Below are 14,717 nucleotides of genomic sequence, written 5' to 3'. Positions count from 1 at the left end.
CTTCCATCGTGAAGCAGCTGCACCCCAGGCTGAGTGGGGTGTTGTACCCACCGGGAGACCAGCTGCAGATGCCACATAGGGCTTCCACTCAAAGTTAGACAAGTTCTGCTGTGATCAACCCCATTGCAGTCAGGTGCTTAGCAAGCATATATGCTTGATGTCCTGTTGACTTCTGGGCATCAACCAGAAGCCCTAAGGGAATGGAGTCTTTTTTTTTTTTTTTTTTTTTTAGATAGAGTCTTGCCCTGTTGCCCAGGCTAGAGTGCAGTGGCGTGATCTCGGCTCACTGCAACCGCCACTTCCCGGGTTCAAGAGATTCTCCTGCCTTAGCCTCCTGAGTAGCTGGGATTACAGGTGCCCACCACCATGTGCGGTTAATTTTTGTATTTTTAGTAGAGATGGGGTTTCACCATCTTGGCCAGGCTGTTCTTGAACTCCTGACCTCGTGATCCACCCACCTCAGCCTCCTAAAGTGCTGGGATTACAGGTGTGATCCACCACCGCACCGGGCCCTGGGAATGGAGTTTTTTTTTTTTTTTTTTGAGACGGAGTCTCGCTCTGTCCCCAGGCTGGAGTGCAGTGGCACAATCTCAACTCGCCACAAGCTCCACCTCCCGGGCTCACACTATTCTGCCTCAGCCTCCCAAGTAGCTGGGACTACACGCACCTGCCACCACACCCAGCTAATTTTTTGTACTTTTAGTAGAGACAGGGTTTCACCATGTGAACCAGGATGGTCTCCATCTCCTGACCTCGTGATCGCCTGCCTCGGCCCCGGAAAGTACTGGGATTACAGGCGTGAGCCACCGCGCCCAGCCTGGGAACGGAGTCTTGATTCTTCTCTGCCCCTGATTCTTCTAAACTGGGAACTCTGAAGCTGAGAGCCCAGCATGGTTCCTGGCAAACAGTAGGCACTCAAATATTGATTGGTTTACTGTATGACTAATAGAGACCCCAACGAGCAAAACTAATAAAATTCTCCTGGCTCCTCTCCCAGACTTCCCCTCCCTTTGAGAAATACCAGAAGCTTCTTCGGGAGGCTCTTGCCAGCCTAGACATCACAGGCACACATGGGGCAGCTCCAGCCTCTGCCTCCTGTCATCACCATAATGCATCCATATCTACAATATGGCAAATTTCATATCCTTCCAACCTCTTTCCTGCATTATTGATGGGCTGTGTGCACTTTTTAAAAAATCAATTAGATCAGGGCGTGGAGCTGGAGTTAAAAGAAGCCTTTAAAAGTCTGCTCTTCTTGTTTTGCTGTTTTGAATAGGCACAGATAAAGCTTTCCCTCTGGTTTGAATAAGTCAAGCTCAGTGCTAGGTTGGCTCTGATTGGCCAGGACTAGGAAAACGCAGTTAAGATGCAAACACAAGCAAATATAACCCAGTGTCTCTGCGGCCATTACTAAGCTAAGGCAGCAGACCCGGAGCCTCCTGCTTTGGAGTGGTTCTTCAATACTGCTGCTGCTGCTTACTCATCGGGAAACAACTGGGAAAGCTGGTGAGCGAGAAGGCAAGGTAAGGTCTCTGATTTACGGGGGCATGCCAGTTAATCCTGAATGAGGAATAAATGAAAGGAACAGGAGCTTGAGATTCCCTTGGCTTTGTCCTCTGAGATGAGACTTAAAATGAACCAAGAGTCTCGCCAGTTTTGCAAACTTCTTGTTGAGAAGTAGAAGCCCTTAGAGGCAGCTGAACATATAGGGCACATTTTCAAAAGCTGGGAAAGACAGACCCCTTTCACCTATCCTCAGAGAAAAATGGTATGGAGCAAGGCAGGAGGAGTTAAAACCAGCTTCCTGGCCCAGAGAAGTGGCTCACACCTGTAATCCCAACACTTTGGGAAGCCAGGGAATGAGGATTGTTTGAGCCCAGGAATTTGTAACTTGTGACCATCCTGGGCAACACAGTGAGACCCCGTCTCTACAAAAAATAATAAAATAGCCAGGCATGGTGGTGCACACCTGTGGTCTCAGCTTCTCAGGAGGCTGAGGCAGAAGGATCACTTAAGCCCAGGAGGTAGAGGTTGCAGTGAGCTGTTACCGTACCACTGCACTCCAGCCTGGGTGACAGAGCAAGACCCTGTCTCAAAAACAACAACAAAAATCAGCTTCCTCTGCTCAGGGTCCATCCATAAGGGCATCTCTGAGAATTAAAGGCCACTGGCTTTTAACCTCAAAACTGTGCCCCCGACCCAAGGGGTTTCTGTAGTCCCCTCAAAGAACACTGAATTAGGATTTAGGGAGGAGAGAAGGAGAGACGCAGCTTTGGGAGACTTTGATGTTAGAACTGTGTTTTCTGTGTGTTCCAGTGTGGCAGGAAGTCCCTTCCTGGAGTTTATCCTCTCGCATTCCGGGTGCCTAGCCCAGTGAGCTCCTTGATTCCTAAATTCCTGCTGGGAAATGGGACAGGTTTCAGCCTCTGAGGCTCACAGTCCTAACTGCTGCCGGCTGGTTTGGCTTTTACCAGGGTGACAGTTCTGTCTCCAAGGAATAAATTCACTGGCCTTTGTCCCCCTCCCCCAATTGGCTCATGGCTTTTGCCTTAATGACTGCTACATAGGGTCTGAAGAAAACCCAAACACCATATTTCCTGGCAATTCTGAGCAGCACAGGGTGGGGCAGCACAAGTTATCAAATTAGATTCTCAAACACTGGCTGCTCCGCACCATTGCCTTGCTTTAGTCCTGTTATAGCAGTAGACAAAGGGAGTTTGCTTTGTGCTTTATGGTTTTTTGCCAAAGTCCATACTAGATGGCGCATGTTCTCCAACTTGGCTTTGTCCATCAAGGTTCAAGAAAACAATGGTCAGACATGTTCCTCTTAACAAGCACAGTATGTCCCCAAATAGCAAAAATCCATACAGTCCTTTCTGGGTGAATTTTTAAATCTTATGTAAATCCATCAACCCCATCCTTTTTCCTTTGCCTGTCAGGAGAAATTCATCTAGCTTTACATAAATTATGCATGTTATCAGATTTCAAGCTCCTTGAGAGCAGGTATTTTAATTCTATAAAGCCTCTACGTGACCTTGGACATGGGTAGGTGCTTAATTACTCGAGATGCTCCTTGAATACAGACAGTACACGACCCACACAGACTTAGATCTTTACCACTTCCTCCCTCTCCCCACCCTGACTTGCCCAATCCTGAAGGAACTGGAGACGTCTAAGTGTCTGAGGTTCACACTTCCACGGAGAAGCTTGGGTCTGTGTGGGAGGGAGAAAGGAAGCCATCTGTCCACAGGCCAGACCAGGCCACACCCTGCTGGCACCCAGAACCCTTTGTCCCAGGCCCAGCCCTGTCATTTTACTTTCCTTTGTATCTGGAAAGCACAGGAAATATAGTAGTCATATGACAAAAGAAGGAAGGGTTGTCTGAGTTTTAGAATAGTTTACTCAAAAAAAAAAAAAACAAAACATAAAAGCCAAAGAGAAGGTCAAAGTTGACTGTGGAGAAGGCCTTGCAAGCAGGGAACTTGGGAAGAATTAGAGGGAATGAGTGAGAGAAGGCACCTGAGTTTGGAAATATTTTTTCTGACTAGCTTTTCTTTCCAAATGCCACTGAACTTAGATTGGTTTAGAAAGGGTTGTAGTACATCAAAGTGGCTAGAAGCATAGGTTTGGGGATCAGATAAGGATTTCATTCTACAGTGTGATCTTGTACAAGTTATTCAGCCTTTGTAAACCTCAAATTCACACAACGTAAGATGAAGAAAATCACCTTCTGAAAATTAGAGATAACATACGCAAAGTGAATCAATACAGGGCTTAACATATTTATCACCCCTTTGGTAAATAACCATGACGATTACCAGAGTTGTTAAGGGCAGTGGCAGGTGAGAAGCAGAACTCATGGGTGGTAATCCCTGGGCCAGCCAGGCTGACCATGTGCACTTGGACGGACAAGTCCTTGACCCCATCATTGTGAAATGGTGCAGGGATGCACCACGAGGGTGTGGCAAGATGGCTGACAACAGACTGGGAAGCAACTCAGCAGAAAAACTGGATTGATGCCCATTATGGCGAGAGGCATCACCTCCCTGTGTTCTGTGATGTTTCAGTCTTGGAAAGACAAGCACCATGTCTCTGACCAGTGCCTTCAGGGCTGTGGACAATGACCCTGGGATCATCGTCTGGAGAATAGAGGTGAGGTGGGCTGGAGGCACCTTACTTGTGACTACTGGAGTCTGGAAGCAGAGTCTGGCTGCCTGGGGCTGCTAGGCAACAGCCCGGCAGCACCCCTTAGCCTGTGGTTTGAGGAGAATGAGAGGCAGCATCAAAGTACCTATTTCCCATCCTTTACCTCTCCTGGGTGCTCAAAGCAGGTGGCTGGCAGGTGGAGGAAATGTTCAGACCCGAAGAGCAGGGCTCCAGGCAAAAACAAGCTTGTCCTTTAGCCAGCCACCTGCTCAGTGAGTCTGCACTCGCAGGAAATACCCTGGAAAGACAGGTGGGACCTACTCAGCAGATTCCTGGCAGCTTCCATCAGAGAAATGGAACATGTCTTCCACAGGGCACCCTGGCTCCTACAAAATATGGGGAGAGGTGAGGGGGCACTGCAGAGATGAGGTGCTGTTCAGCCCATCTCCTCTTGGGCTTGGGCCACTCTGTGTGGCTGTGACATCCAGCAATCCATAGCTGGGAACTACCCTGGCCTGGGTAGCTCCACCTGCCAGATATGAAGATTCCCCCTAACCCCCGCCCCGAGCCCAGTCAGTTGCTGCTGCATAAAACCCAGAGGTAATGCCTCACTTCACTATTCTCAACCAGGATGGGGAGTCAGCTCTCCAGCAAGCCTCGCAGAGATTGTGAGGCCCAGGTCACTTCCATTGTTTTAAGGCTTCCAGTTTCCTTAAAAACTAACAGGTACTGGCCAGGTGCAGTGGTTTACGCCTGTAATCCCAGCACTTTGGGAGGCCGAGGTGGGCAGATCACGAGTTCAGGAGATCGAGACCATTCTGGCTAACACGGTGAAACCCCGCCTCTACTACAAATACAAAAACTTAGCTGGGCGTGGTGGTGGGCACCTGTAGTCCCAGCTACTTGGGAGGCTGAGGCAGGAAAATGGCGTGAACCCAGGTGGAGCTTGCAGTGAGCCGAGATAGTGCCACTGCACTCCAGCCTGGGCGACAAAGAGAGACTCCATCTCAAAACAAACAAACAAACAAAAATAACTAACAGGTACTAAAACACGGTTACCAGAATTGCAGTATATTTAACATTTAACACATTTCACATAGCACACACACAAGTATGGCTGCAAGTTTCCCTCACTTGGAGAGTGTGATGAAAATCTACATGAAGGCTGTGTGAACAGTCCTCCAGGGGCAAGCCATACATGCAGTGACAAATCAGGGCCCTGACCCAGACTCCAAATATAAGACACTTGGCACAGAGCCCTGCTGACCGCTGGCACTCTCCAAATGTTATCCTCCACCTCCCACGGCCCCGCAGAATCCGAGTGTTCTTTCCTACATGGGCCTGGTCCAGCACCCTGTGGTCAGCATTGGGAAGAGCGTTGGAGGTTCTGGCACAACAGCTCAGAGAAGGGTTTGTACTTGGTCGTTTATATCCAGCAAAGGGCTGGAGGTGGCTCACAGGCTTCCCACAATAGTGTGAGATGAGATCGGGTGGGAAGTGGAGAGAATAGGGCGAGGGAAAGCAGGATAGGGACCAGATTCAGATCCAGGGTGATGCAAGCAGAGCTCACAGAAGCCAGAGGAGTGGCTACATTAACCCTGTGGCTGGCTGCCTCACGTCCTATAAGGTCATTGGGAACATCTCCCTTCCTTCTCCCCACCACCTGCACCAAATGACAGAGAGGAGAGGGAGGCTCGTGGGGAAGGGAGGTGGGAGGGGATGTAGCCTATACCCACCCCTTGTCCTTCCAGAAAATGGAGCTGGCGTTGGTGCCTGTGAGAGCCCATGGCAACTTCTATGAGGGGGACTGCTATGTCATCCTCTCGGTGAGCACCCTCCTCCTCCTCCCTACTCCTGTGAGCTTCTCCCCTGGGGCCAGTTCTTGGGCTCTACTGGGAGATGTGCTGGTGAGGGAAGATAGTCCCTGGTATCGGTCTCAATGGTTCCTCAGTGCTATGCAGCAGACCTCCAGTCTATCAAAGGCCATCATTAGGCCTGGGTTTTTAATTCTGCATCAGAGGATGGGGGTATGACCCTCAGTCTGAACCTCAGTAAGCCACCCACAAGCAGCACTTCTCCCAGGCCTAGGTCCCACATTAAAGTGGTGTGGAAGAAAGCCAGATAAATGCAAGGCCTGTCTCTAGCCTCAAAGTGCTGATTCTCATGGAGGAGACTCACATGAACGGTGCTGACAGGGCTGTGCAGGTGTACAGATCAGCACTGTGCCAGCTGTGTGAGTGTAAGGGACCAAGGGGACCTGTGAGGTAAGCCTGCAACCTGGCTGGGAAGAGATCCCCGTTGGTCTCTATTTATTTGGGGAACAACAAGCTGTCAACTTTACCCAGATGTGGGGAGGAATTTGGGCCGCCAAAGCTTATGCCATGATCGCAGGTCTGCTCGGGGGCCAGGGCAGCTCCTGCATCCACCGCAGGAGAGAGGGCCCTCAGTCTGCCAAGGGCAGGCACATGTGCTGCATTCTCCCCATGACAGAGGGGCCACCAGCAAAGGTGGAGGTGAGCTGGCCCCTGACCTGATCTCTCTGACTACATCCCAGACCCGGAGAGTGGCCAGTCTCCTATCCCAGGACATCCACTTCTGGATCGGGAAGGACTCCTCCCAGGATGAGCAGAGCTGTGCAGCCATCTACACCACACAGCTGGACGACTACCTGGGAGGCAGCCCTGTGCAGCACCGAGAGGTCCAGTACCATGAGTCAGACACCTTCCGTGGCTACTTCAAGCAGGGCATCATGTGAGTAGGGGTGCACAGAGTAAGGACAGAAACAGCAGTTTACAGAGGAGGAAACCCAAAAGGCCAACATGCATATCAAGAAAGTAATCAGAGAAATGCAAATCAAAACAAAGCTGTCACTTCCACCCACTAGAGTAGCAAATTAAACAGCTGGGAGGTGACAAGTGTTGGCAAGGCTATGGAGAAATAGGAGCCCTTGTGCCCTGCTGATGGAAGTATAGACTAGCACAGCATCCTGGAGAGTAGTCAGTGCCACTTGCAAATCGCACTTCTGCGTGTGTAACTCACAGAAATCCTCACGTATCCATGTCCATAAGGGCACATGGACCACACTGTTCACAGCAGCCTCATTAATGATGTTAGGAAGCTGCAGGCAACATAGGTGTCCATAACTGGGAGACAGGACATGCACACCACGGAGTATTATGCAGTAGCCAGAAGCAACAGATTAGATACATGCCTAACACAAGGACAGAGCTCACAAACATGGTGCTTAGCACACAAAGTAAGAAACAGACTAAGACATATAACAGAATGCCAATTTCTGTTTTAAAAAGCACATGCATGGACGGGCGTGGTGGCTCATGCCTGTAATCCCAGCACTTTGGGAGGCCAAGGCAGGCAGATCACAAGGTCAGGAATTCAAGACCAGCCTGGTCAACATGGTGAAACCCCGTCTCTACTAAAAATACAAAAATTAGCCAGGTGTGGTGGCGCATACCTGTAATACCAGATACTCGAGAGGCTGAGGCAGGAGAATCACTTGAACCCAGGAGGTGGAGGTTGCAGTGAGCTGAGATCACGCCACTGCCCTCCAGTCCCGTGACAGACCAAGACACCATCTCAAACAAAACAAAACAAAACCATGCACACAAAACAACATGATAGGTTGGGCATGGTGGCTCACGCCTGTAATCCCAGCACTTTGTGAGGCTGAGGCAGGAGGATCGCTTAAGCCCAAGAGTTGAAGACCAGCCTAGGCAACATAGTGAGATTCCCCATCTCTACAAAAAAATACTTTGTAAAAAAGCTAGCCAGGCATGGTGGTGCACTCCTATAGTCCTAGCTACTCCATGGGCTGAGGGTATCGAGCCCTCAGTTATCGAGCCTGCAGTCCCTGATGAGGATCACTTAAGCCCGGGAGGTCAAGGCTGCAATGAGCCATGATTGCACTACTGAACTCTAGCCCGGGTGACAGAGAGAGACCCTGTCTTTAAAAAAAAAAAAGGGGGGGGGGGCGAGGCACAGTTTACTAGAATGAAAATAAAAAGGTCAACAGTTAGAATGGAAGCGTATGGGGAAAGGAATGGGAGTAGGGCAAGCAGGTAAAGGGAATGCACAGACACCTAACACAAGAGAGGGAGTGAAGGCCGATGATAATGTTCCATCAACTGAGAAGTTTAACTCAAAACTTTGCCCCTGATATTAAAACAAAAAGAGGAATTCCAATGAGCTTGAGAATTGTGAGGCCGGGCCAAGATCAGCTTCTTGCAGGTCAGCAGTCTCCACTGACTGAGGCCCTTCTGGGCACAGAGGACCACACTGAGCCAGTGGGGAACCCAAGGACAAAGCCCCTCTGCTCCAGGGCTACCTTCTGCATTCAAGTGCAGGACGCCTGGCTCGGAGGTTGGGCTGGACTGAGTGCCAGGGCGGGCAAGCTGATTCCTAGGGTAGGTGGTCTTAAGGTTGTGGAGTCATTAATGCTTCTGCTGCGGCCCAACTTGTACCCCTCTCCCAGTGACACACTGGCATTCAGACAGTTCCTGGAACAAAACAAGCCCTCTGTGCAGGGGGTCTTCGTCACTGATGTCTCCTTTGCCTGGAGCACTCTTCCTCTGGGTATTGGTTCATTTTCCTTGTAGTATCTCAGCTCAAATGTCACTTCTTCAGAGAAGACTGTCCCGACTCACTACCAGAAAGTCACTCACCCAGTCTACTTGTGGGGCAGCAGCTGTCACCATCTGTATTTACCTTGCTGATGTACTGTCATCATCACACGAGTGAGGCTGCATCTGTGTAATTCACCACTGTCTCCCCAGAACCTAGCACATAGCAGGCACTCAAATAACTGAATGGATGTTCCCTTAGCTACAAGAAGGGGGGTGTCGCCTCTGGGATGAAGCACGTGGAGACCAACACCTACAACGTGAAGCGGCTGCTACATGTGAAGGGGAAAAGAAACATCAGGGCCACTGAGGTTAGTCCTGCACACTGTCTGCCCCAGGCCCAGGATTTCTCTACCTGGCACCTAAGAATTCCTCCTGAACAATGTTTACCTCTCATCGACAGGTGGAAATGAGCTGGGACAGTTTCAACCGAGGTGATGTCTTCTTGCTGGACCTTGGGAAAGTCATCATCCAATGGAATGGCCCAGAGAGCAACAGTGGGGAGCGCCTGAAGGTATGGCTTCCTAGCCTTAGCACTCTCTCAAGTTCCTCTTTCTTCTTCCCTCCATGCTGGCTCTTTCCCAAGAATCAAGGTGGAGCCCTGCCTTTGAGTAGAATCTGTCTTGGAGACAGGCCAAGTGTGTGAGTTTGTGACTCACCCTGGACTCCTCAGCATCCGAGTAACTCCTGTGTCTGAGATCTAGGCTGTTCTCCCCAAAGACATCAGGCAGAAAGGGGTCCCAGAGGAGCTGAGGACTCCCTTGGGCTTCTCTGACAGGCTATGCTTCTGGCAAAGGATATTCGAGACAGGGAGAGAGGAGGCCGTGCTGAAATAGGAGTGATCGAGGGAGACAAGGAGGCAGCCAGCCCAGAGCTGATGAAGGTCCTTCAGGACACCCTTGGCCGACGCTCCATTATCAAGCCTGCAGTCCCTGATGAGATCATAGATCAGCAGCAGAAATCAAATATCATGTTGTATCAGTGAGTAACCAAACCTGGCTTTAGCTGGAAGCTGGGGTCGGGGGGAAGGTGTCCCCTAGAACATCAGCCACCTCTGCTTGGCTCCTTGTTTTGGGTATAGTCATCTGGTTTTCTTCTTAGTCCTTTTCAAATGCAGCTCCTAGAAAGCTTGGAGATCCCCCGCTCAATGAGGCAGTTGTTCCTGTTAGCAACTCTCCTGATCTCTTGAGGAGACCTTTCCTTTACTCTGGCCTACACACGCCCAGGGATGTGGAAGGAATAATGTTTGGGACAGAGATGAACAGAAGTCTCCACCAAAGAAGAGTCTGCACATTCCTGTCCTCCCATGGCTGTCTTATTAGGAAGTCACACTCTACCCAGAAACTCCAAACTAAAACCAAACCAGAACAACATCTAGTTGACTACAAGATGCTTTATAGAGGAAAAGGCACAGGCTAATCTCTCCCCTTCTCCAGTGTCTCAGATTCACCTGGGCAGCTGGCAGTCACAGAGGTAGCAACGAGGCCTCTGGTCCAGGACTTACTGAACCATGATGTAAGTAGAGTTTGGGTGGCCTTAGCTTGGGGTAGCCAGACCTGCTTCAGAAGCAGACACTGAGCAAAATCTTCCTTCTGGTCTTGAGCAACCATATCTATCTCTGGCTGCTTTAGGACTGCTACATCCTGGACCAAAGTGGAACCAAAATCTACGTGTGGAAAGGAAAAGGAGCCACAAAGGCTGAAAAACAGGCAGCCATGTCTAAAGCGCTGGTAGGAGCTACAGATGTGCAATACTGTTCAAATAATTCTGCTAAGAGCACTTCAGGTGTGTCACTTCACAGAGTCATGCTAGGTATGTGAGCATATAACATTGTGCTTACATACATGGACTGCAAAGTCAGGCAGACAAACTGGGATTCAAATCCTGGTTTTGCCTTTTCCAGCTGAGTGCTCTGGGGAAGACTACTTAACACCTCTGGGCCTCAGTTTCCCCATATCTAACATGGAATCATACCCATCTCCTAGGGTTATTGTGAGGATTAAATATCATTTGTAAAGCACTCAAGGCTGGGCGCGATGGCTCACGCCTGTAATCCCAGCACTTTGGGAGGCCGAGGCAGGCGGATCCCCTGAGGTAAGGAGTTCGAGACCAGCCTGGCCAACATGGTGAAACCCCGTCTCTACTAAAGGTACAAAACAAAATTATCCAGGCATGGTGGTGCATGCCAGTAGTCCGGGCTACCTGGCGGGGCTGAGACAGGAGAATCACTTGAACCCGGGAGGCAGAGGTTGCAGTGAGCTGAGATCATGCCACTGCATTCCAGCCTAGGTGAAAGTGAGACTCTGTCTCAAAAACAAAAAAAAAGCACTCAGAACAGTTCTTGGCACACAGCACCTGCTGAATAAAAGGTGGCTGTTATTATTGAAGGAGATATCACATACCAAGGTTAATAGCCCTGTCCTCAAGGAGCTTATATTTGTGCAGATTCATGCAGATGAACCAAGCAAGATGCACTTACAAAGCAATAAATGAGCAAACGGATGTGATGAAAAGTCAGTAAGTACAAAAGTACTGAAAGAACACAGCATAATCTTCCAAAAAATTAACAATCATAATCACTGCAAGTCAATAAAGAGATCCAAAAATGTTCCACTCTTTTTTTTTAGGCAGGTACCTTGGTCCTTAGATAGAAGTGAGTTAGAATCTGACTGACTCCCAGAGGGGAGACTCTTATTATGTGGCTTCAAAGAGGTGAATTACCAGACAAGCAAAGAACTCAGTGTAATCCACAACTGACATGCCTTTGGGAATGGGTGGCTCTGCAGGGCTTCATCAAGATGAAGGGCTACCCCAGCAGCACCAATGTGGAGACTGTCAACGATGGTGCTGAGTCAGCCATGTTCAAGCAGCTGTTCCAGAAGTGGTCAGTAAAGGACCAGACCATGGGCCTGGGGAAAACGTTCAGCATTGGTAAAATTGGTGAGATTGCCCCCAGATCATCCTCTCACTGCTGGGACCCTAGAAAGGCAGGCACAGATGCTTCTTACTCACTCGGCTTTTCCCAACCCTTTCTCCACAGCTAAAGTTTTCCAGGATAAATTTGATGTGACTCTGCTACACACCAAGCCAGAGGTAGCTGCCCAGGAAAGAATGGTTGATGATGGCAGCGGAAAAGTTGAGGTAAGCCCAATGATTCAAATATCAGGGCAGGCAGCACTGGCCTTCCTGGCTGTCCTGCTAGGGGCAGGGGTGCAGGTGATTCAGAGTCTGCTTTGCTTTCCCTTTCCCCTCCAGCACCTCAGGAGTCTTCTCTAAGAGTCTTGTGGGTCTGTAGAGTTTTCAGGGGAAAGAGACACACATCCTCAAATGTGCTATCAATATCTCACCTGGAAGATCTATTCAAATCATCGCTCGGCCTTACAAAGACCAAGCCATGATGGGATGCTCCTAACTAGGATGGCCCAGTTCATCTCAGGATTCAAATCATGCAAATGTGATGAGTCCTCAGCACTGGGACAGAACCAGAGGGAGAAAGAGAACATGGAGTAAATGTCAGCACCTTCCCCACTTGGATTCTCCCTTTAGCGTAGCCTAGCCCTTCCCAGCCCCCTATCTCTGGAAAACGGTGTCTCCTTCCATGCCCAGGTCTGGAGAATTGAGAACCTGGAGCTGGTCCCTGTGGAATATCAGTGGTATGGCTTCTTTTATGGGGGAGACTGTTATCTGGTCCTCTACACATACGAGGTGAACGGGAAGCCACATCACATCTTATACATCTGGCAGGTAGGCCTGGCACAGGCTTCAGCTTTGGATCCTGATGCGTCCTCTGGCCACTGGGCTGGGGCGGGGAGCATGGGTCCTTCATGGTCTCTCACCACTGCAGGGCCGCCACGCCTCACAGGACGAGCTGGCAGCCTCAGCATACCAGGCAGTGGAGGTGGATCGGCAGTTTGACGGGGCCGCTGTGCAGGTTCGAGTCAGGATGGGGACGGAGCCACGCCACTTCATGGCCATCTTCAAAGGGAAGCTAGTTATCTTTGAGGTGAGGATGCTCTGATAAAATTACACCATGAGCTGGAATGTTCCAAACTAACAAACCAGCATGGGACTATTGGCGAGCAGAGGAGGGGTCGGGTAGGGAGTCAGGCTTGGATTAGACAGAGGAAGAAGGGGGTTAATCCCTCTAAGACAGTCAAGTGAATCCCAAATGCCTAGGGCTTCAAGTCTGAACCACTATCTAAATTATGTTCAAGGTCTTTCATAACGTGACCCATATTACCTATGCAGGTGCACCACCCTCAGCTCCCTAACCCGCACCCTCCACTTCAGTCAGGTGGGTCTCCTCATTAGACCTCACGTGTGCCACACCATACCCTTCCTGCTGCAGATGTGCCCTTTCAAATTCAAGTCCCACTTCTTCCATGAAGCCCTGGGCTGAAGCACTACCAAGCAATGCATAATGTCACATGCTTGACATCACACAAGTTTGGGGTCAAGTCTTAACCTTGTATTTACTAGTCAAGTTTCCAAGTCTCAGTGTCCTCATCTATACTGTGGAATAATAACATCTACTTCATAGAGTTATAAGGATCAATGAAATGATGTAGGTAAGGCACCAGTCACAGAGCCTGGCATATGATAAAGTTCTCAGAATGAAAGCTGTTGTTATTGGTACCATAACTCCAGCTCACCCTGACCCTTTCCAGTGAGCCTAGAAGCTCCTCAAGGGCAAACATAGTATTACAACATTCACGTTTCCCACAACAGCTCCTCTAGTGCTCTGCTCACATGGTGCTCCTCAGATCTGGACTCTGCTTTTCTTCTCTCTAGGGTGGGACTTCCAGGAAGGGAAATGCTGAGCCCGACCCTCCGGTAAGACTCTTCCAAATTCATGGAAATGACAAATTTAACACCAAAGCAGTGGAGGTTCCAGCCTTTGCCTCCTCCCTAAACTCCAATGATGTCTTTCTGCTGCGAACTCAGGCAGAGCACTACCTGTGGTATGGCAAGGTAGGATGACTGGGCCCAGGGGTCAGACCAGCCCCTGGGAGCCCAGACCTGCAGTCCCCTCCTCCTGTCAGCAAGGTCAAGGACCTAGAGTAGGTTGGAGTGCTAGCTTCGGCAGCACATAACTGAAATTGGAACGATACAGAGAAGATTAGCATGGTCCCTGTGCAAGGATGGCATGCAAATTCGTGAAGCGTTCCATATTGGGAAAAAAATAAAAATAAAAAAAAAAAGCCAGGTGCAGTGGCTCATTCCTGTAATCCCAGCACTTTGGGAGGCTGAGGCAGGCGGACCATGAGGTCAGGAGTTCAAGACCAGCCTGGCCAGCATGGTGAAACCCCATCTCTACTAAAAATACAAAAATTAGCCGGGTGTGGTGGTGCGCACCTATAGTCCCAGCTGCCTGGGAGGCTGAGGCAGAAGAATTGTGAACTGGTTGGGGGCGGAGGTTGCAGTGAGCCAAGATTATACCACTACACTCCAGCCTGGGCAACAGAGTGAGACTCCACTTCAAAAAAAAAAAAGAGTAGGCTGGAGCAGTCCTCAAAAAGGAAGCCTTTTTCCTAAGAAATCTTCAAAGGGATCACCAACATTCTCCACAATCAGACTCCAATTAGAAACTCACTGAAGGCTGGGCACAGTGGCTCATACCTATAAACCCAGCACTTTGGGAGGCCGAGGTGGGCTGATCACCTGAGGTCGGGAGTTCAAGACTAGCCTGACCAATATGGAAAAACCTGTCTCTACTAAAAATACAAAATTAGCTGGGGTGGTGGCACATGCCTGTAATCCCAGCTACTCGGGAGGCTGAGGCAGGAGAATTGCTTGAACCCAGGCTGCAGTGAGCCGACACTGCGCCACTGCACTCCAGCCTGGGCAACAAGAGTGAAACTCCATCTCAAAAAAAAGAAAAGAAAAAGAAAAAAAAAAGAAACTCGGCCGGGCGCGGTGGCTCAAGCCTGTAAT

The 14,717-nt window shown here is 49.7% G+C and overlaps 1 protein-coding gene across 1 annotated transcript in view; it reads left to right on the top strand.

Moving 5' to 3' along the window:
* Window positions 1–1,447: 1,447 nt before the first annotated feature.
* The window catches only part of AVIL (advillin), a 21,583-nt gene continuing 8,313 nt past the window's right edge, over window positions 1,448–14,717 (top strand). Inside the window, exons 1-14 of the mRNA XM_011988616.1 lie at window positions 1,448–1,523; window positions 4,068–4,152; window positions 5,898–5,972; window positions 6,701–6,897; window positions 8,986–9,094; window positions 9,187–9,297; window positions 9,562–9,764; window positions 10,220–10,298; window positions 10,415–10,513; window positions 11,570–11,723; window positions 11,824–11,924; window positions 12,390–12,527; window positions 12,628–12,786; window positions 13,575–13,754. Coding sequence (XP_011844006.1) covers window positions 4,087–4,152; window positions 5,898–5,972; window positions 6,701–6,897; window positions 8,986–9,094; window positions 9,187–9,297; window positions 9,562–9,764; window positions 10,220–10,298; window positions 10,415–10,513; window positions 11,570–11,723; window positions 11,824–11,924; window positions 12,390–12,527; window positions 12,628–12,786; window positions 13,575–13,754 — 1,671 coding nt within the window. The 5' untranslated portion in view covers window positions 1,448–1,523; window positions 4,068–4,086. The remainder of the gene's footprint in view (window positions 1,524–4,067; window positions 4,153–5,897; window positions 5,973–6,700; window positions 6,898–8,985; window positions 9,095–9,186; window positions 9,298–9,561; window positions 9,765–10,219; window positions 10,299–10,414; window positions 10,514–11,569; window positions 11,724–11,823; window positions 11,925–12,389; window positions 12,528–12,627; window positions 12,787–13,574; window positions 13,755–14,717) is intronic.

Source organism: Mandrillus leucophaeus, unplaced genomic scaffold, assembly GCF_000951045.1.
Source record: "Mandrillus leucophaeus isolate KB7577 unplaced genomic scaffold, Mleu.le_1.0 Scaffold332, whole genome shotgun sequence".
Lineage (NCBI taxonomy): Eukaryota > Metazoa > Chordata > Mammalia > Primates > Cercopithecidae > Mandrillus > Mandrillus leucophaeus.
This window is presented reverse-complemented; position numbering and strand designations above follow the sequence as displayed.